This window comes from Coenobita brevimanus, chromosome 58 (genome assembly GCF_032717465.1).
Source record: "Coenobita brevimanus isolate Jiangsu-jjx chromosome 58, ASM3271746v2, whole genome shotgun sequence".
Taxonomy (NCBI): domain Eukaryota; kingdom Metazoa; phylum Arthropoda; class Malacostraca; order Decapoda; family Coenobitidae; genus Coenobita; species Coenobita brevimanus.
Genome location: NC_137011.1, coordinates 27,072,642 through 27,095,211, shown reverse-complemented (window position 1 = coordinate 27,095,211; position 22,570 = coordinate 27,072,642). Strand labels below are relative to the sequence as shown.

The following is a 22,570-nucleotide window of genomic DNA, read 5'->3' as shown; positions in this document are numbered from 1 at the left end:
GTAGTCTCTAATTTTGGTAGAAGCCAAAGGAGAGGCTAATCACTGTTAATGATTGAAATGAAGTTATCTTCCTATCAAGAGAGGGCTTCTGTGGTGTAAGTATAACACGATACGTTTTCGCTGTATAGTTAAAATATTTTTTTTAGAAGCTAATCACTTTTAGATGTATTCACCTCTTTCGCAACTTCAACGCGATATTCTACAAATAAATTATAAAAGTAAATATTAAAGAATGAAAGTATAAGGGTTAAAATAAGGAAGATTTTTATAAAGGATTTAAAGTTTCTATCACTAATTATTTGATGTAGTTTGGATGAGTTTATTAATGTTTGGAAGATTCCTTGGCCTCCTCTGATTTCGGATCATCCTTTATCGATTGTTTTGGAGTAGTTTTGGCCTAGATTAAGGCTAGATTTTGATAGGTTGAAGGTAGATAGGAATGGTAGGAATCATATGGAACCTGAAAATACTACTAGAGGATAGAGGTTGAGTGAGTTTAGTTTAAAGTTTACGTTTATAATATTGAGTAGATAGCCTATTAGTCCCCCGAGGATTCTGATTGTTAGTACTAGGTTTTTTATAAGGGGGGAAAGGCAAATAATGTAGGATTCTGGAAAAATTAGCCAAGATAATAGTGCTCCCCTGAGGATTGCTCCTCTTCTAAGAGCTAGTATAGGTGAAGTTATGATGGAGGATGAGTCGTCAATGTTTCTGAATCTAGCTAAGTTAAATTCTCCAGTTATAGAGTAAAAGATTAGGCGGAAGGTGTAACATACTGTTAATATGGTTGCAAAGATGTAGAGAAATAGGATTACAGTATTGATTCATCTTATAAAGGCGATTTCTAGGATAAGGTCTTTTGAGTAGAATCCTGCTAGGAACGGGGTTCCGCATAATGCTAGATTTGCTAGGTTTATGCATATACAGGTTAGGGGCATGGAGGTTACTAGTCTTCCTATTAGCCGGATATCCTGGTATTCTTTTACGTTATGAATTATGGCTCCGGCGCACATGAATAAAAGAGCTTTGAATAATGCATGGGTGAGAAGATGGAAGAATGCGAGGTCTTTAAACCCTAGGGCTAGGATTCTTAACATTACTCCTAGTTGTCTGAGGGTTGATAGGGCAATGATTTTTTTTAAGTCGTATTCGAAATTAGCTCCTAGACCTGATATAAATATTGTTAGAGATCTAAATAGTAGAAGGGTTGGTAAAGTTGTTTCTGATAATGCGGGCCTAAATCGGATGAGGAGATAGACTCCAGCTGTAACAAGGGTTGAGGAGTGAACTAGAGCAGACACTGGTGTTGGGGCTGCTATGGCAGCTGGAAGCCAGGCGGAGAATGGAATTTGGGCTCTTTTAGTTATTGCCGCTATAATAATAAGTCTTTTTATTAATAGTGTGGAGTTGTCATCCAGGTAAAATACGTGGAAAATGAAATTTCAGCCTCCTTCAACGAATATTAAGGCAATTCTTAAGAGAATTGCCACGTCTCCGACTCGATTGGATAGGACGGTTAGTATTCCGGCGTTTGCGGATTTCTCGTTTTGATAGTAAATTACTAGAGCATAGGATACTAATCCTAAGCCGTCTCATCCTAAAAGAATTCTAATTAAATTAGGGCTGATGATTAAAAAGATTATTGATAGAACAAAAGCTAGGACTAAGTATATAAATCGGTTTATGTTGGGGTCTCCTTCTATGTATCTTCCTCTATAAAAAAGTACTATTGCTGAAATAAATATAACGAATCCTATGAATATTAGAGATATTCAGTCGAAAATGTATGTAGCAACGATAGAGGATGAGTTGATTCTTAGAATTTCTCATTCAATAACATAGCATGTTTTGTCGAATAAGCATAGGAGGGATATGAATAGTGAGATTAGGGAGAAGAATATTAGGAAAACTATTCTTGTTAAGTGTATTGAAATTTTTCAAATCATGGTTCAGGATAAGATTTTTATTTTTTTAGCGCCACAAACTAACGTTTTAGTAATAAACTACCCGAACGAGCTGAGTTGAAATATAGTTAGAATATAGGAAGGTGGTAAAGGTTTGATTAGATGTTAGGTATAATCAGGTTCCTTTTTAGAATTAGGATATTTAGGGGAATTCAATGAAGTCTTAAAACTAGGTATTCTCGTACTTTTCCTGAGCAACAGGAGTATAGTGATCTAGAGAATACACCGTGTTGTCTGAGTGAATAAAGATAGAGAGTATAAGCTGCTCTGAAAAAAGATAGCAATCTGACTCTTAGGGCAGTTAATTTGTTTCATCTAATGATTCTTATGATTAGGTTGATTTCTCCTAGTAAATTAATGGAGGGAGGTGCGGCCATATTACTGATTCTTAGTAAGAATCATCATAGCGCTATTCTTGGTATAAAGTTTAATAGGCCTTTATTAATTAGAAGGCTTCGTCTTCCGATTCGTTCGTATACTATGTTTGCAAGGCAGAATAGCCCTGAAGAACATAGGCCGTGGCCTACTATCACTACAACAGCTCCGTTTATTCCTCATCATCCAAAGGTCAAAAGTCCGCAAAGTACTAATCTTATGTGGGCTACGGAAGAGTAGGCGATGAGTGATTTTATGTCTACTTGTCGTAGACAGATAACACTAACGAAGAATCCTCCTAGGATTCTCAGTCTAACTCATAGTCATCTTAAGTCCTTGTTTATTTCGGTAAATAGAGGTAGGATCCGGATTAGGCCATAACCTCCTAGTTTTAGTAAGACTCCAGCTAGGATCATTGATCCTGCTACGGGGGCTTCAACATGTGCTTTGGGTAGTCAAAGGTGAAATAAGTATATAGGTAGTTTTACGATGAAGGCTATAATAGAGGAGACGAATCAAATAAGGGATAGTATTCTTAGGTTGATTCTTTGGTAAATAGCTCCGATAGTGAGTGTCCCGTTTGTTCTGTAGATGTAAAGTAAGGAGGCTAGGAGTGGTAGGGATGCAAATAGGGTATAGAATAGTATGTAAAACCCTGCTTGGATTCGTTCTGGTTGATATCCTCAGCCTAAGATAAGGATTAGAGTTGGGATTAGGGAAGCTTCGAAGGTAATATAAAATAGTAGGTAGTTTATGGATCTAAAAGTTAGTATTAGGAAAGTTAATAAGGCTAAGTTGACTAGTAGAAATAGTCTAGGAAAGTTTGAGGTGAATGTGATTTTTACTCTGGATATAATAATGAGCGCTATAATTCAAATGCTTAGTAGGATTAGAATGTAGCTTAGGTAGTCTGTACCTAGTCTAAATCCTAGGTTATATATGAAGAAGTCGTGATTGTATAAAATGGCGAATAAAAACGATACAGTTAGGATTCCTGTTTGAATTAGAGATCAGTCCTTTACGAATGTCATTAATACAAGAAGTATGAATAAGTATTTTAGCATTCTAAACTATTGAAGGTTCTGAAGTAGTCATTTCCATGGGAGCGAACGATGGAGACTAGTAGGGCTAGACCTAGGGCGCCTTCGCAGGCTGCTAAGACTAGGAAAAAGAGCGAGAAAAATAATTCGTTTCCGATTGAGGAAAGGCAGTTGGATATTAAGAAGAAAATTCCAAGTATGATGAATTCTAATCTTAGGAGAGTATTTAATAAGTGTTTTCGGTTTGAAGCGAAAGCTCATAGTCCCCTGAAAATTATAGTGAATGCAATAAATAAGAACAAGTTATTTAAAGTTAACATTAGTTTTAATAGTTTAAATAAAAACTCTGGTCTTGTAAACCAGTAATGAAATTTTTTTTCTTAAAACACCAAGAGATTGGAGTGATAATGTATGGTCTTCCTTTTATTATTTTGTTTTCTTTGATTTTTATGCGTTTAATTCATCCTTTGTCAACGGGTCTTGTGCTATTAATTCAAACAGTTTTGATTTCAATTACTACTGGATTGTTTGCTAAGAGTTACTGGTTTTCGTATATTTTGTTTTTGATTTTTTTGGGTGGAATGTTGGTATTGTTTATTTATGTTGCGTCTTTAGCAGCTAATGAGCAATTTAAGGTTAGAAGAGAATTCTTTTTTATCTTTTTTTTAGCATTGATTATGAGTTTTTTTCTGATTTTTGTGGATCCTGTAATAGTGGCAAATAAAATTGGAGAATCAACTACGACTTTTTTATCTAAGTATTCTGATATTAGAAATTCTGCTATGAATGTGAGGACTATTTATAATGAACCCAGGGCTATGTTTACGATGTTTATTATTAGCTATTTGTTATTGACGCTGTTTGTAGTTGTTAAGGTAATAAGTTCGTCTTCTAGTCCTTTGCGGTTAATAACTTATGATAACACCATTGCGTAAGTTTCATCCATTGTTAAAAATTGCTAATGGGGCATTAGTTGATATGCCTATTCCTAGAAATATCTCTATTTTTTGGAATTTTGGGTCATTGCTTGGTTTGTGTTTAGTTGTTCAAATTGTTACTGGTCTGTTTCTTGCTATGCATTATGTTGCGCATATTGATTTGGCATTTTCTAGGGTAGCTCATATTCAACGAGATGTTAATTATGGGTGGTTATTACGGACTTTGCATGCTAATGGGGCGTCTTTTTTCTTTATTTGTTTATATCTTCATATTGGTCGGGGGATGTATTTTGGTTCTTATATGATTTTTCACGCTTGAATAGTAGGTGTTGTGATTCTTTTTTTAGTGATGGCGACGGCTTTTTTAGGTTATGTTTTACCGTGAGGTCAAATGTCTTTTTGAGGTGCGACTGTGATTACTAATTTGTTTTCAGCAATTCCTTATATTGGTACTTCTTTGGTTCAGTGGATTTGAGGTGGATTTGCTGTGGAAAATGCTACTTTAACTCGTTTTTTCACTTTTCATTTTTTGTTTCCATTTGTTGTTGCTGCTGCGACTTTGGTTCATATCTTGTTTCTTCATCAGGCTGGGGCGAATAATCCTTTGGGTGTTTTAAGGCAAGTGGATAAAGTTCCTTTTCATCCTTATTTCACTTTCAAGGATATTGTTGGGTTTTTGGTTATGTTAATGGCCCTTGTGTTGCTTACTTTGCTTCATCCTTATCTTTTAGGGGATCCAGACAATTTTATTCCTGCGAATCCTTTGGTAACTCCGGCTCATATTCAGCCGGAGTGGTATTTTTTATTTGCTTATGCGATCTTGCGATCTATCCCTAATAAGTTGGGGGGTGTTATTGCTTTGGTGCTCTCAGTGGCAATTCTTATAATTCTTCCTTTTACTCATTTCTCGAAGTTTCGAAGTCTTAGATTTTATCCGTTAAATCAAATTTTGTTTTGGTTTTTGGTTTCTACAGTTGTTTTATTAACTTGAATTGGGGCTCGTCCTGTTGAAGATCCTTACATTATTACGGGCCAGGTTTTAACGATTTCTTATTTTAGGTTTTATTTGGTTATACCTCTGGCAGCGATGTGGTGAGATAAAATGTTAGATTGGTTGCTTAGTTTAAAAGAAAACAAGTGTTTTGAAAGCATTAGATAAGATTGGTTCTTAGTAATCTTAGGGAGGAGGTGTTTACCTTGTCTTTAATTCCCAAAACTAAAATTTTTATTAAACTACTCCCTAGTTAGATTATTAAAGAAAAACAAAATAGTTTGACTCCTATAAAAAAGATTAGGTAGTTAAGGGAAACTGGAAGGAATCCTTTTCAGGCTAAGTATATCAGCTTGTCGTATCGTAAGCGTGGTAGAGTTCCTCGGACTCAAATGAAAACGAAAGCTATGAAAACTAATTTAAAATAAAATAGTAGGCTACATGGATCGGCTCCTAGGAAAATTAATACGAATAGTATTCTTATAAATAGAATTCTTGCGTATTCAGCTATGAAAATTAAAGCAAATCCTCCTCTTCTGTATTCGGTATTAAATCCCGAGACTAGTTCTGATTCACCTTCGGCAAAATCAAACGGGGTTCGGTTTGTTTCTGCTAGACAGGAGGCTAGTCATATCAGGGATAGGGGGAGTGTGAATCAAATTATTCAAATGTCTTTTTGGAATCGAGTGAAAAGTTCTTTCGATGGGAACTCTCAAGAAAAATGACGCTGTTATCCCTAAAGTAACTTAATCTTTTAATCTTTAGAAAGGATCAAATTTATTATCAAAAATCTTTGTTTAAAAGTAAAAACAGTTAGTTTATTTATATCTTTGTTGCCCCAACAAAACATTTCTTTAGTATTTTTCCTTACACTAACAAATTGGCTTAATACTAAATGTGATGTAAAGATTTATAGGGTCTTATCGTCTTTCTAAAATATTAAAGCCTTTTCACTTTAAAGTTAAATTCAATTTTTTTTGTTAAGACAGTATATCTCTCGTTCGACCTTTCATACGAGCCTTTAATTAAAAGACTAATGATTATGCTACCTTCGCACGGTCAGAAATACCGCGGCCCTTTAATAATTCAATGGGCAGGCCAGACTGTGTAAATCTTCACAAAGACATGTTTTTGTTAAACAGGCGGAAATAATATTTGCCGAGTTCCTTAAATAAATTTTTAATATTTAAAAGATTTTATTTATAATAAAAAATATTTTAACATATAAATTTTACTAATGATTTCATAGTAGCTAAACGAGTTAAGTTGAAGTTAATTTTCTAATACTTGATAAAAAGAACCTGTAAAATTTAAAATATTTTGTTATATTGGTTGAAAAACCTGGAAAAGAAGACTTAAAAGTAGCCATCTTTTCCAGGTGATATTTCACTCATCCCTGCTTTGCTACACTTCAACTCTACCTCGTTTATAAAATCTTACAATCATATTCCTGGGGTATAAGCAATTGTTTCTCCTATCCATAATACCCTATCAGGTAATTTACACAGTGGAACTACATAACCAAGGATGTCTACGACATGCATTGGTAACATCTTCCCATCAGCTGTTACCCAATTTGAGTTCTCTGTACTGGCTAACAGTGGTCTCTTAATTATGGACAAATCTGCTGGTATTTCACCTAAGACAGGGTTTGTGGTATAATGTCGCATAAGATTCACGATCTTATGTAATTCTGGAATTATACCTGGCAAAAAATTTATAACTCCAGAAAATTTCTTTAGGAATTCTGTTTAAACTCATCATATGTCTGAGCTCGTAATACCTTATCAGATCTAAACAGATAACCAGCTAGGCATCTATCTTGATTAATCCATGATGAAAAAACAGCTGTTTTTTTCACTCTCATCTGTTATGTCTCTTAACAAAAAGTTGCCCACACTGATTTATAAGAGACACCACATTCATGCGTTCATTGTCCGTGCATGAGAATTTTTTGAGATTTTTATCCTTATGGTACACAAATACCTGATATGGGGAAGTTGGAGCTGTGCTGTTAGATCTGCCTGCCATGGTGTTTGTTTGTTTGGTCAGGTTCACTTGAAGTCCCTTGTCGTTATAGGAAGGAATTGTTGTGTATGTATTTCTAGACCTATGTATCCTATTGAATAAGGTTTCATAGCTGTGTATGCCAGATCTATAATCTTCGCTTTCTGCGTCAGAGAAAATTGTCCAAGAGGCGTCACTATCCTCAATTCCTCTCACGGAAATATTTGTTTCTTGATCTTTTGCTTGTGGAGATCTATGTGTGTTAGTTACGTTTCCCTGTCATTCTGTTAACTGTGAATCGTCACTGGGTAAATCAAATGCTGTCTCCTCTGGCAATAAAATTGGTGGTGTTGAAAGCATCCCGTAATAGCACTAATCACTAATTAAGAGGCACATTTTGCTGAGGAATGTTGTCATGAAACACTTATTTTATGTATGTGTTAACTGTATAGATAGCGACAACGATTAGGAATAAATGAATTAAATATATATATATATATATATATGTGTGTGTGTGTGTAATTCACCGGGTCGGTCAGGATCACTTGATGGTCGTGATCGTCAGCTTTTACCCTCCCGGAAGGGAGCTGAGAGCTCATATAGTCCGATCTAAGGGCAAGGCTGTGACCTTCACACAAGCACACACCCGTCCCCTTGCTCAAGGGGGACAGTAACCACCCACTTCGTCAGTGAAACTTTTCGCAACCTGAGCGAGGCGCGAACTCCCGTCCACCAGTTGGCAAGCGAGAGCGTTACCACTGCACCAGCGAGCAGTGTTGTGTGTGTGTGTGTGTGTGTTTTACTGTTGGTACTGTTGGTACTAGTAATCAGTAATGGATTAATATAGATTATTGAAGAAGATATATGTATGTAAGTTTGTATATAGATGAAGTGGTGTTTGTTTCTAGAAACAGTAAATGGGGCGTGAAAGGCTTTCGGAGTCAATTGTGGTTTGAGAACTCAGGTCGTAACGGCACTCACTGCCTGTTTGTCTTTTTTCCTATCCCTGTCTTAATTGTTACTTAGTTTTATTGTTGTAAATATGATAGTTGCATTTGCACGTTTTATATCTTGTGCAAAGTGTTTGTTTATCTCTCTTGTATAAGCAAAACATTCCTATAGGATAATGGTTATATACATTTGTGAAGTTTAAACAAAAGAAAGGGATTGTATGTATAAGCTCTCTGGGGAAAATAGAGCAATAGTATATACACCCACAAGCAACTGTAGAATGATGTAAATGTTGGCTTCACCAAGCCTCATCACCTTCAGAGACTTAGCGTCGTGGTGATGGATTAGCTAGTGTAATGGTGAGTGTGGTGAGTGAGGTGAGTGGTGAGTCAGGGTTGGTTCTGGTTGTTATAGAGTTGTCTCCCCCGTCACCACTGAATCAGCACCTCCTCACTCTTTGCTGCAAAGGTTGGTTTGATTGATGATTGTAAGCTTGTAGATGTGGCTTATTTCGTGGCAATCGTAGATACTTGTAGTTTATCGTGAATCGCAGAACTGAAACTCGTAGCTGAACAGAATTGCTGTAGCTGAATGTTGAATGTTGATAAAATCGTGAGGCGTAAATAGATTGTGTTGTGGTTCATTGGTTCACTGCTCGCCCCATATGTCGATTTACGAAGTAGTAGATAGACGTAGAGACTGGGAGGTTGGTTGTAATTGTAGATCATCAAACCATTGCCTGTATAAAGTTGTGAGGCGTCGTATGGCTCCAACTTATACTGGTTTTTGTTTTCTGCCTTGACAATGTAGACTCAACTGCAGAATTGTAGATGTGATTCATACGATTACTGCCACCAGATAATAATATCATAGCCATACGAATACTGACACCAGATAATAATATCATAGCCATCGCCGAGCGTTTCCAAAAGTGTGTTAGATTCTAGGGATTTTAAGAAGGAGAGAATGTTCGTTGTTCTTGTCGTGGATGGCAGGAGAAAGATAAAGATTAGTCTGGGGTTTGATTGCAGTTATTTCTTGAAAGGGAGTATCTGACAGGAAGAGTACTGGGGCGAGAGCAGTTTTTATGCTTGCAAACTCCATTGTGCTCTGGTCCTGTCTTTCCCACCGTCTCTGTCTCTCTCCTAACCTCTTCTGCCCTGTCTCTCCCATTTCCCCTATATATGACTGGCTGTGTATATGCATAAGGGCACCCATGTGTGTGTGTGTGTGTGTGTGTGTGTGTGTGTGTGTGTGGAACTTTCCAAGCCTGTGGAAGTTTCCATCAGGCGTCATACTGTGCTGTGTGTGAAATTCCTAGCTACAGAATGTGCAGCATTGTTTCCTCTAGACCTCTTGCTTAGGCACCAGTTTCTTCTAACCTCTATATTACATATTAACAATATATACGTTACTAGGTATTATGTAGTGTGTTATGATATTTATTGTCCTGACATATTAACATATGATAATACAGATGGCTATTTTCATGTAATACAATTTGCTCTTAACTCCGTATAAGTAGGACAGTTTTCTATATGTTATTGCTCTTACACTGAAAATTACATCAAGTTTATGTAGTATAACCATGAACCTTCAGTGCAACAAATTCATTATGCATTCCAGACTTAAATATGTGGAGCCAGGTGACGGGCAGTGGGGGATGATGGACAGTGATGGTGAATGGACGGGCATGATAGGGATGGTGTACCGACAGGTGAGACAAATGAACCCTTAACTGCTGGTCCATATATACAGTAGCACTGATTCTCTGACGGATGTCAGGATTCAACCTTTCACATCAGTGTTTGAATACGGGAGTGTTCGAAGGCTGGCTCTTGACTTCTTGGCTTTCAGTTTCTAGGGCCCAGTGCCCACCAAGCCCCAGTTTCGTGTTGGCTTTAGCTAGGGAAGGTTAGGTTATATTTCTCCAATCCCTCCCCCACAGTCACACTAACTTCTTCCTTTAAAAGTGTTAAAAACATAAAACAAAGATCAGTGTGTAAAAAACATTTACAGAACTTAGCAATAACATTTATTTACGATTTTCATAAAATACTGTGAACATACAGTATTTAAAACTATACGGAATGCTGAGTGGAAGCATCACATACCATTATATAAAACATCAGTTTTATGTTTCACATTGCTCTGTACCAGTAAAAAACATTTGGTTACGTTATCTGTGACGTTTGTGTTAATAATATGGAGCTGTCATGTAACCTGAGTGCTTACATAATATGCACTCATTACATAATCCCAGTGGTTACATCAGCGTCGGTACACTGTGTACGAGTATAGGGATGCTCTGATGCGCCCATAAGCCTTTACAAACCAAAACCATCATAACTCCCAAATACTGAGCCTTAACACCCTTACAACCATCTATTGCCTATTCAACCTCATAAGGAAAGAGAAGAGCCTTAAGCTTTTGAAAACTCGCAGCCTACTGGTTGTCTGAGTGTATTAATTAGTAACAATGCATTCTAAATAATTTTTTTTTTAAAGGATTACATTAACCGTTTGATGGTAATATTGCCAAAATAAAATATTACATACAGACATTTGCATAGATTAACTTAAAACACGGACTTACAAACCTTATCGGATGGCCGAGGTATGTGTGAAATTTTGAATTCTCGCGACATATAAAAACAAGTCCAGGTAATGTTTTATGACTACCTTGATTTTTCTCCCATGTTAAGGGAAATTAATGTAAATTATATTATCACTGTGACGTTATGTAATAATCTAACTTAGTAAAACAAGCAAATTCCAATGAAAAATGACTGGTAGACACGGGTGAAAAAGCCATATGTTACCATCACTTTTAAATATCCCGCAGCTCATACCTTGCCACAGCTCTCTTTCAAGTTATTAACTAGATATTCGGAAGTAAAAAGATAGAAAACTTACTGATGAAACGAAAGTAGAGAGCATAATGCAGACTGATGCGACAGCAAAATGTTCTCAAAATAATTCGAATATTCGTCTGCCTATTCAAGTGGGACATCCCATGAGCAGCCTAAAACCCCTCCTCATTCGTCAAACTTCAGGAAATGTCATATTTCATTGGAATTCCAATGTTTTGCTTGATAAGATTTTACAAACCATTGCAGAAATGGCATAATTTACCTTAATTTGCCCGAACATGAGAAAAAAATCACTGTACTCTGGGTCTGCTATGTGATAGTTATTGGCCAAGAATGGTCATAAATTACAGGTCTGGAAAAGGTCAACTTTATGAAAAAATTATGGTTATATTTTGAGAACAATCAGTCACAGCAAGTCACAGGACAAGGTCAAAGTTTCGACTTTTAACTCAAAAATGATATTATTCGATTTGGATAAAATTTCGTGGAGGAGATCAATGTCAGACACTGATGAAGTGGTTATGTTTTGTGAGCAATAGGTTAGGAGTTAAAGCCAAAGGGTAAGGTCAAGTTTGGTCCAGACTTCAAGACGGGACTGATGGTCATGCAAGGATGAGGCTTTCAGGTTTAAGAACATTCTGTAAAGGTGAAGATTACATAGCACGGTCAAAAGTCTCAGATCGACTGAAAGGCACGGACTTTGCGCTTGCTGAGTGCTCCCTGCTATTATTATCTCCAGACGATTTTATTCAACTCAATGACTTTCGAACAGGATGTGGTTAGCCTGATATACGATTCATCATCTCCTTCACTTCTGCGACGCTTTGCTAGGTTGAATCACTTACTGATACTATTGTAAATTTCTTGCAGTAGTAAAAAAAAAAATAGTGAAAAAAAAAAAAAATCATTCATGCAAAATGTATGAAGCTGTTGGGATAGGTACAATGCCAAAAAAACATAGGAAGGAAAAATACATGTAACCTACCTATACATTTGTCTTACTTTCAGTCCGATAACTGCCACAGGAGTGTAAAAATTTGTTGAATATAAGAACACCGCCCCAAAAACATTTTATGGCAGTCCAAAACTAATACTGAACCATGCAGTCGATTAAAGTATGTCACAAAAAAAGGGGGAGGGGGATAGAGTTACAAGTGCTTTTATTGCCAAACTCTTCTTCCTGTGTGTTTGACATTACACTCTCATCCATTCAGTAAAAATATATTTTCATACTTGCACTGAGTGTAGTGCATCTCGCTCGTTTGTATCTTTTGGGTTCTGCAGTTCAAAAAAAAATGTCCTACATGGTATTGAACTATTTTCTTACTTTTGCGTGATTCGTATGAGAATTTATACGAGAACTGACTTTTGAAAGAGTCAGTTTTGTGCGAAGGCCATCACCAGCTTTGGGATTACCTGGGGCCATGATAATCTACGACATGCTGAGTAAGAGAGATTCTTTACAGAAGGCATCTGAGGGTAGTCAAAATATACTAGAAATAATGAAAGGGGAAGATGAGAGAGAGAAGAGAGAGGTATATGTAAGCGGGAGAAGGGAGGTGAAAAGACTGGTGAAGGAGAGTAAGAAGAAAGTGGAAGAAGAATTTGGAAGGGATCTGAGTGTGAAATGGAGGGAGAGTAAGAAATTGTTTTGGAAGGAGGTAAAGAAAGTAAGGCAATGTGAAAGGGGAAATAGTAGGGGAGTGAAAGATAGGAATAATAGATTGTTGGTGGAGAAGAGAGAAAAATTGAGGAGATGGAAGGAACACTTTGAGGATTTGTTGAATGTAGAGAGTGAGAGCAGTGAGAGTATATGTGGTTGGGGAATGGCTGGGAGAAGAAGAGATGAATGGAGGGAGGAAGAGATCAGTAGGGTGGAAGTAGTGGAAGCAATGAAGAAGATCAAGATGGGAAAGGCCCCAGGAAGTGATGGAGTGTGTGGTGATATACTGAGGTATGGGGGTGAGATTACTGTGGAGTGGATATGGAAGTTGTGTAGATTGGCTTGGGAAGAGGGGAGGGTTCCAGAGGACTGGATATCAGTTATAATTGTTCCTTTTTACAAAGGAAAAGGGGAGAGAGAAGTATGTGGTAACCATAAGGGTATTTGCCTTCTTAGTGTGACTGGAAAAATATTTGGTAGAATACTCATTGATAGGGTTAGGCATATGACAGAGGAGATAGTTGGAGAAGAACAAGGGGGATTTACGAATGGAAAAGGGTGTGTAGATCAGATATTTGTTCTAAGATGTTTAGTGGAGAAGTATCTAGAGAAGGGAAAGAAAGTATATGCTGCCTTCATGGACTTGGAGAAAGCTTATGACAGAATGGATAGGCAAGGTATGTGGAAGGTATTAAGAATATATGCAGTGGATGGGAAATTGTTGAGTGCTGTGAAGAGTATGTACGAAGGAGCTAGGGCTACGGTGGTAGTGGATGGAGAGCTGAGTGAGTTCTTTGATCTCAATGTGGGACTGAAACAGGGTTGTGTGATGTCTCCATGGCTGTTTAATATATACATGGATGGGGTTGTGAAGGAGGTGCAAGGTAGGGCAGTGGATGTAGGGCTGGCTCTAATGAATGAGGGTGAGATTTGGAAGATTCAGGTGTTGCTGTTTGCTGATGATACAGTATTGTTGACTGAAGATGAATGGGAGTTGCAAGGTTTGGTGAATGAATTTGGGACAGTGTGTAGGAAGAGGAATCTGAAAGTTAATGTAAACAAGGGTAAAGTTATGGTGTTTGAGAGGAATGAAGCCATAGAATGTACAGTGAGGTTGGATGGTGAGGATATGGAGAATGTGTGTGCATCCAAGTACTTGGGTAGTGTGATGAGTAAGGTTGGAACGTTGGGGGATGAAGTGCGTGAAAGGATACAGCAGGGAAGGAAGGAAGGTTGTTGGTTCACTGAAAACAGTGATGAGAAATAGGGAGGTGAGTATGGAAGTTAAGAAGTCACTGCATGATAGTATTGTGATCCCTACCGTGACGTTTGGAACCGAGGCGTGGACCTTGCAAGAGGGGAACAAGTCAAGAGTGAGAACAGTGGAAATGAGTTACTTGAGAGGAGCATGTGGAGTGACATGGAGAGACAGGTTGACGAATGAAGAAGTGAAGGAACGTTGTGGGGTGGATGTGGATGTGGTTGAGAAGATTAGGAGAAATACACTGAGGTGGTTTGGACATGTGGAGAGAATGGAGAATGAAAGACTGACTAAGAGGGTGTATGTAGGTGAGGTGGAGGGAGGGGTGAGTGAGTTGTGGGGAGGGTAGTCAAATGGTGGGTGACAGAGCGACTTGGAGGCGTTCTGTCTGCGGCCACCCTTTGCGGGATTAGGGCGTCGGGGCATAGATAGACAGATAGTAATGAAAGGGTTAAAAGTGGTTGTTTTGATTTATTCATTATGAGCGGTCTTTCCCTAATAAAAGTCATCTGACAATGGCCAAAATAAAATAGAATAATTGTTGTCACAGTAAATGGGCTGAACTTACAGGCCTACTATTATCAGGAGGTACAGTTGGACTTGAAGAGATGTATTCCTGTACCCCCTATGCACTATGGGCCAGAACAGTCTGAAAAGTAGGATTTATTCTGGCTTTTCATGTATAAGCATTAACCCCTACACCGCGGGCTTGTTTACCAATTACTTGCGTGTCCCGCGGGGTTATTTGGGCTCCGAGAGACTCTCAAAAAATATTTGCTAAAAATCAGTTATTAGTCCTAGAATAATAAAATTATATATGCTTATAGCACATACCTTCAGCTTTCTCCTGGAATGATTGTTGAGCCTTCGTCAGTTTCCGTAGGACTTGTGGAGACCTCTGAAGTAGGGTAACTAAGTCTCCACTTTACACTTCCCGACAACCCGTTATATGATTACCACAGCCAGATACAAACACTATAAACACTATTCTACCATTTTCAAGTAGTTTGGGATCCATACTAAAAAAAAAAACAGTGTGAAAGCAATGGAAATTACGAGCGCGTCTGATCGCCGCACTTGCGCTAGTTCGCTCTAGGCACTCTGTCATTTATTATTCATAAAACCCCTCACACTTTATATTTCTATTACTATATCACACTTATATATATCTGGAGTCTTTCTCCATAAGTTTCATTCAGTCGTATTATTTTATTGTCACTGAAGTCATTCTATTTTTCAGTCAGTAAAATACGTAGAGAGCCACGGATTCACTCTCACTGTTATAACATAAATTATTTGTACTCATATTCTTATATTACTAATTACTTACATTACTATTTACATTTTCTATTCTATTTTCAATATTTACCCTTCTATTTTACTTACAATATGTTATTCACTGTCACTTTCAGTAAGATGAAACTATAGTACACTGTTCAATCATATGAACTGAACATCCATTGCTTTCACCTGCTATTTACACATTATTTACACATTATTTCCAAATAATTCTGCTTCCACACTTGCACTGTTAGAACTGCTTCTGGCTGTGATAATCGAAGAAGCAGGTTACACAGAGGGGAACCTGGCATTCAGCGCACTGCCAAGAGGTGCGTTTATGCTCAGGTGTGCGGCGTGTGGTATGCGCACATACCTGACACCTGCGAATCGCAGCCTTCCTTTTCCCTGTGGCAGGCATTAGCTCAAGTCTGTGCCGCCTCCATATACGCCCTCTGCTCAAGTCGGTCGGGAAGTGTAACTGGATGGCGCCTTTGGAGTTGCTGCTTGCACCTTACCATATTTTTCCAGCAGCTGCTGACACAAGTCCTGGCGAACAACCTCAGGGAGAAGGACTTGGGTGGTTTTACCTTCATCTTGTACAGGATGAAGGCGTTCAGCATCGTCATATCTATGAGATGCAGAAAACTTTCCTGTACCACCTAGTATTCTTCCTGAGGCAGTCGATCTCACCAATCATCATGTCGGACTTGTCCACCAGCCGCATGTTTATATTATAGTCCAACACAGCATCAGGTTTCATCACAGGTTCGCCTGTCCTACGTCGACCTTCCCACTGTCTCTCATCTCCCCTTATGTACGGTGGTGAGCATGTGCACGACTCTCTTGTCATGCCACCGTATTGCCAGCATCTTCTCAGACTTGCGTAGGTGCACGTCTCTCGCTGCGAGTTTCCTGCCTCTGGGAATTTGGGGAAGTTGGCACGATTACTTTTGACAGTGCCGCAGGAGCCAATGCCGTGCTCAGAAAGGTATTTGGCAAGTTTCGGTGCTGTATAGTAGTTGTCTGTATACAGCACATGATTCCCACCAAAATACTTTTCTAGGAGCACTTTCACTACACAGCCTGAGAAGCCAAGGGGGTGTGTTTTATCGAGATCGACAGTGCTGGCTGAATATATGACGAAGTCAAGGATGTACCCCGTCTTACAGTCGCACAGTACAAAGAACTTAATTCCAAAGCGATGGCGTTTGCTTGGAATGTACTGACAAAACCGAAGACGTCCTCTGAACAGAACCAAGGACTCATCAATGACAACCTTCTGAAATGGGTGGAAGAATGACATGAACTTATCCTTCATTCTGTTCAGAATCTCCCGGATCTTCCAGAGTGGGTCGGTTTGGGAAGGTACATCGTTGTCGGCAAAGTGCAGGTTTCCCATGATGTTCCGGAAGCGATCTCTGGCTATGTACTTGTTGAAGGTCGGTGAGGGTAGTAAGGGGTCCATGGACCAGTATTCTTCCAACTCATGCTTCTTGGAGTGTGGCATAAGAAGCATGAGGGCAAAGAACACATACAGCTCCTGCACTCCCAGCATGGTCCACTGTTGCATCTTGGCTGCACCTGTACCACTAGCAGCACGTTGTGATTCGAACCTGTTAGTCTCATCACATATGTGCTGCATGACTTCGTCATCTAGGAAGGCCAAAAGGTAGTCGACACACTCAGCATTTTCGTCCATAGTGAAGGCAGGCTGAACTCCTGACGAGCTCTCATCGAAAACCAGGTTTTCGGGGACAAAATCTGACCCTTCCGTCCACGCGAAGGCGTCCAGGATTCCCTGGCTTGGCGGTGGAGGGATGGTGGTGGTGGTGGTGGTGGAGGTTGGCTGAGAGGGAGGCTTATCACGGTCAAGGTCACTCGCACTGACCCTAGGTTGCCGTACAGCACTAGCAGCCCTACCTTACTAGCTACACTACTTCTCACTCTCTTAGATCTACCTCTACCTCTACGGCCGGCCTTCACTGTTGATGCTGGTGGTGACTCCGACGACGAAGACTCCGGAGATAACTCAGCCGACGATGATGACGAGATGAGTAAAGCGGGGCTTGGGGAACGGGGAGGTGAATGATCTCGTGACTCATGGCGGGCTGGGTCACGTGGGGGCATTGTTCTGGGGCTAACACGCCGCCTTTTCACTCCCTTCCCAAATTCTTTTCCTTCCTGCACTAAAGGCTCCTTTCCCTTGGAGCTACACACAGATTCACTGGTAGGAGCACTTGTTGTCGCTGTTTCTGGCGCGATAAGTTCATCCGGCTCATCACACGATTCACCGGAATCGTCAAAATCGCTGTCCATTATTATCATCGACAATTCAGCAAGTTCTCGTGCCACTGCAGAGTCACTGAGGCCTTTCCTGCTTGCCTCAACACTTTTCTTGGGGGTAGAGGTCACGGGGCCCTTGCAATGGGCGCAGAAGCGGCAGGAATGGCGGGCGCGAGTGCGACATGTTGTCTCTGCAGTGGAGGACAAGGAACTAAATGCCGCGGCTTATCTGAGAAGGGAAGGGTTGACAATGACACTTTAGGCTGACTGCTGCTAACTTACAGGCTAATTTTTTATAGGTAGAAAATCTCGGCAATAAATAAAGAAATAGGTACTTCCAGGTGAAAGTAAATGTCAATTAGGATTCTCCCTTCCTTTCTGATATATATTTTTATTACAGACATCGATTACAAGGCATAAATCAAAGGGGAAATTACCGTGGTAATGTAGCGAATGAATGCACGTGAGGTTTTGTCAGGTGATAATTGGGCAATTTCAGGAGTATAACACTATCACTTACCTGTTTTTTTTTTGGTATATATTATTGGGTAAAAATATTGGGTATAGGGCTTATTTCAATGGATGAAATCTGTGGAAAAAGAAGAGGGAAATTTCCGTAGCGCAGCGGTGTGGGAGGTGAGAGGAGAGGGTAATGGAGGGCAAGTAGGGAGGGGAGTCAAGAAGGGGGTAAATTATCTGAGAAGGGAAGGGTTGACAATGACACTTTAGGCTTACTGCTGCTAACTTACATGCTAATTTTTTATAGGTAGAAAATCTCGGCAATAAATATAGAAATAGGTAGTTCCAGGTGACTGTAAATGTCAATTAGGATTCTCCCTTCCTTTCTGATATATATTTTTATTACAGACATCGATTACAAGGCATAAATCAAAGGGGAAATTACCGTGGTAATGTAGCGAATGAATGCACGTGAGGTGTTGTCAGGTGATAATTAGGCAATTTCTGGAGTATAACACTATCACTTACCTGTTTTTTTTTTTGGTATATATTATTGGGTAAAAATATAGGGCATAGGCCTTATTTCAATGGATGAAATCTGTGGAAAGAGAAGGGGGAAATTTCCGTAGCGCAGCGCGGCGTGGGAGGTGAGAGGAGAGGGTAATGGAGGGCAGGTAGGGAGGGGAGTCAGGAAGGGGTTAAAATAGCTAAAATGTCAACAATGGATGGGAGTACAGATGAGATTTGGAGTGCTGACTAGTGTTGAACATTGGCAGTACTGATATATGATACAAGCCACCACTTGAGAGCCCGGGATAATTCAAAATAACACAGAATCACAAAAGTGACGCCCCGCGGTATGATCCATTGTAGCCGAGCGTCACGAAAGTGACGCCCCGCGGTTAAGGGGTTAAAGGTCTATTTTTTTTTTTTTTTTCAACGTAGAATACGCATATGACAATTAACTTCCCATATGTTAGTAAGTTCTACAAGTTGCACTATATTTGTTGATATTATTAATAGAGAACACAAGTTGTTTAGGAAATACGCTCCGTACGTCTGAAGCATAAGGTCTGTGATTAAGGTTCAGAGTGATATATTGCACTATATATCCATATACTGATACTTTGCCGGTATGATTAAAATAGTAATTCAGCAAAAATTAGCATTTCATTGTTGTTTTGGAAACCATTTGTTGTAACAATGTCAGTTTGGTTGGTTGATATATATATAGCGATGTACAGAACACCGATCCAATTAAAGCTCGTTTATTCCAACGAGCCAAGTATGCGCAGCAATAGCAAGTGGTAACAGGTAACTGAAGCATTAGTCCAAACTATGAGACCAAAATCGGTGCGTAGGGAGCTAAAGGTTTCTTAAATTTCATTATAATTTCATGGTTTGAAGCTAATTTTGTAGCTTCCAACCAACATCGTGTAACTAATCACTCTGTACATCACTGCCAGATTGGTGAAATCGTTCGATGTTTAGTACAAGCGTATCTTCATAATCTTGTCTATCTTTTGATGCTACGGATTTGTGTATCGTGCTTTGAAATTAGGCAGAGAGTATCGAGAAACTGAGAGTTGCATATTCTGTTCTTAACAACACAGATGAGCGCACAATGGTAGTATAATTTTATGCGTAGTTTGTGGATACACTAGGTGACTCATCGTGGATAACTGATTACTTTCGAATACTACAAACATTTTAAAGACTATCTGCAGTGAAACCTCCGCGTTTACATGAAATAAAATATTCGAATAACTCCCACTTTTCAGATCGTTCTGGTCCGTAATGCTATGCTGAGAAAGTGTAAGTGGTAGGTTGCGAATCGTGAGGACCTTACCCTTTAGAAGCTTGAATGATGTTTCTTGCGCTACTGAATAGTGAGGACCTTACCCTTTAGGTTTAATAACGTTTCTTGAATAAATGCTTCGAGTCATACTTGCATTCGATAAATATAGCTTTGTACATGATACAGAGTAATAAACACTTTCACTTATACATAATTCTCTAATGATGGTAGATTCTGTTTTAATGATTAACAATATGACATTGTTTACTATCAACATTGACGGGTACAATATTATGGGTAAACATCAGTGTCTTAATGTAGTATGGGTTACCATGCACAGTCTAAGGCTGCAGGAAATACTGATTTATTTTGTATTAATAATATCGTAATATAAAGGTAGGGTGTGCATGTTCGTTCATGACAGTACCTCTGTTTGCTGCCATTCACCTATAGTCCAGGGGCATGTGTAACAAAATCGCACTCAGTGGGATTTTAAATAAAGGGAAGGAATGACTACCTGGAATATATTGCTAATATGGTCTACTACCTCGCACTACCAGGTGTTTTGGCTGAATTTGTGGCAGAAGGCCTGTGTGACGTCATTAGTCCAAGATGGCCGCCGCTAAGGAGATGCGCTCAGATTTTCATCAATAACTCGTTTCAGAATGGTCCTATGAAAATTTTTCATTAATAGTAGTTTGTTCAGAATATAAAAAAAAATGAACAAAAAAGCATAGAAGCTATATTTTCGTATCTCTCATACTTTACAAGATATAAGCAATTATTTTGGTTTTCCACAATACATATTTCATCTGTTGTTGCATTTCCATCAATAGCTAAGTCCAGAGTTATCATATGAAAAATGTGAATAGAAAATAGTTTGCTCAGCATAAAAAAAGGAACAAAACAAATTATGATCAAATTTTTCATATCCTATCTTTGACAAGATATAAACATTTATATTATAAACTGCTTAGCACTCACTCTCAATTGTTGAACTATTAAAACAAAACAAATTATAATCAAATTTTTCATATCCTATCTTTGACAAGATATAAACATTTATATTATAAACTGCTTAGCACACACTCTCAGTTGCTGAACTATTAAACATAAGGATTTCCAATGCACAGTGGAATATACTGAGTATTAAACTGAAACAAAATCATGGAATGTAAAGAAAACCTTAATGTTTTAAAACTCATCATCAGAGTCACATAGGTGAGTTTCATCTTCATCTTCACTTTCACTGTTGTTACATAATTCTTTATCACTACCACACCTACACAGTTCTGTACATCTCAGTGACTGGTTTCGACATTTGCAATGCACAGTACATTGCCCCTTTAGACATGAACATCTCACTAGCAGAAGGACTGATTCTGGTGCACAAGGAAGGAGACGTCTAACAGGGGTGTAATTGTGCTTCGTCATCTCCCATCCAAAATGTGATGAGTCTGGCGAATCTGGGTGAGGTTGATCAGCACGTTTCCATTCCATCACCTGGTAATGGGCTCTTAAAATGTATGGTGTTAAAGCTGCTCTTGTTGGGGGAAGGTTTGCACTATGTGTGTCTTTTTTGGTGAACATATACCATCGGAGTTGACCGATGTTTGCAATCTTTGTTCCTGGTATGTAGACTTGACAAATGAACTTCTCAATCAACTGTTCATCATCCTTCGTAAATTTTTCTTGGCACCCAAGTCTTCCCAAAGAAGCTAGGACATTTGTATCTGAAGTTTGGAAGGCTTTCCAGAAAGATGCTTTTCCTTTTCTTGCCAAACACCCAGTAACAGAGCATGAAGACCTAATAATGCTTTTACCTTTTCTGAACCCAAGCAGGAACGCATACCGTTGACATCTATCATTCTTCTGTTTGGTCCAACACCTGTCACAAACATCGTGTCAGATGGGAAAAATTCTGACCACCAGAGTGAAAGTACAAACACATCGGTGTCATGTGAAAAAATATGGAGGGTAGTAGCATCATGATGTGAGGCATAAAGGCAGTGAAGAATTAATTTTGTATCAGCCTCCTCACGGGTACTCTGCAGATCTGTCACATCCTTTCCATCTGCTGATTTTGCTTCATTTCTCCAACTAGCCACCAGACTTCTTTTCATCGTCTTTGCAAAAATTATTGCTTTATCTGAGAGATATTCTGTTAACTCATCTTTTGTTTTAGAATGAGATGGAAGGGTTTTCATGCTAATGTTTGTAATATTAGTGCTGTTAGTTATTCTGAACTCAATAGGTGTTGTTTTTCCAGCTCTTTTCCTTCGCATGGAGTTCTTGAGTGAATTTTCAAGGTAGGTATCAAAGACTAAGTGAGTTTCATCATATTTCAACAAAGTGGGTTTCAGCTTGTTGCAAAATTCAATTGCTAAGTCATGGCATGTCTTCACATCTGATGTTTTTTTCAGTTTTTGTAACTCTGCCATTCCATCAAGGACATCGACAGTACATGATCTAGAACTGGCCTCCTCTGACACACATGGTTCATCCACAGTACCCTGTGGAAGTCTCTGTCAGATCTTTAGAGTACACTAAGTGTTGCTCTTCCAGAATCTTCATTAAATTGCTCTTGTTTGTAGGTAAAATCATTGTTCCATCTAAGTTAAACATTGACAGAGGCACTGCAGTGAACTCATACTTACTAAGGAATTCATTTAGATCTATGTCAGTG

The 22,570-nt window shown here is 38.8% G+C and overlaps 1 protein-coding gene and 2 pseudogenes across 1 annotated transcript in view; 1 reads left to right on the top strand and 2 right to left on the bottom strand.

Annotated features, from left to right (window-relative positions):
* LOC145402701 (glutamate receptor ionotropic, delta-2-like) overlaps positions 1-22,570 on the top strand; it is a 124,052-nt gene that overhangs the window by 49,538 nt on the left and 51,944 nt on the right. Inside the window, exon 7 of the mRNA XM_080274671.1 lies at positions 9,893-9,983. Within this exon, the coding sequence (XP_080130797.1) occupies positions 9,893-9,983 (91 nt within the window). The remainder of the gene's footprint in view (positions 1-9,892; positions 9,984-22,570) is intronic.
* Positions 305-1,946, bottom strand: LOC145402647 (NADH-ubiquinone oxidoreductase chain 5 pseudogene; annotated as a pseudogene).
* Positions 2,063-3,403, bottom strand: LOC145402566 (NADH-ubiquinone oxidoreductase chain 4 pseudogene; annotated as a pseudogene).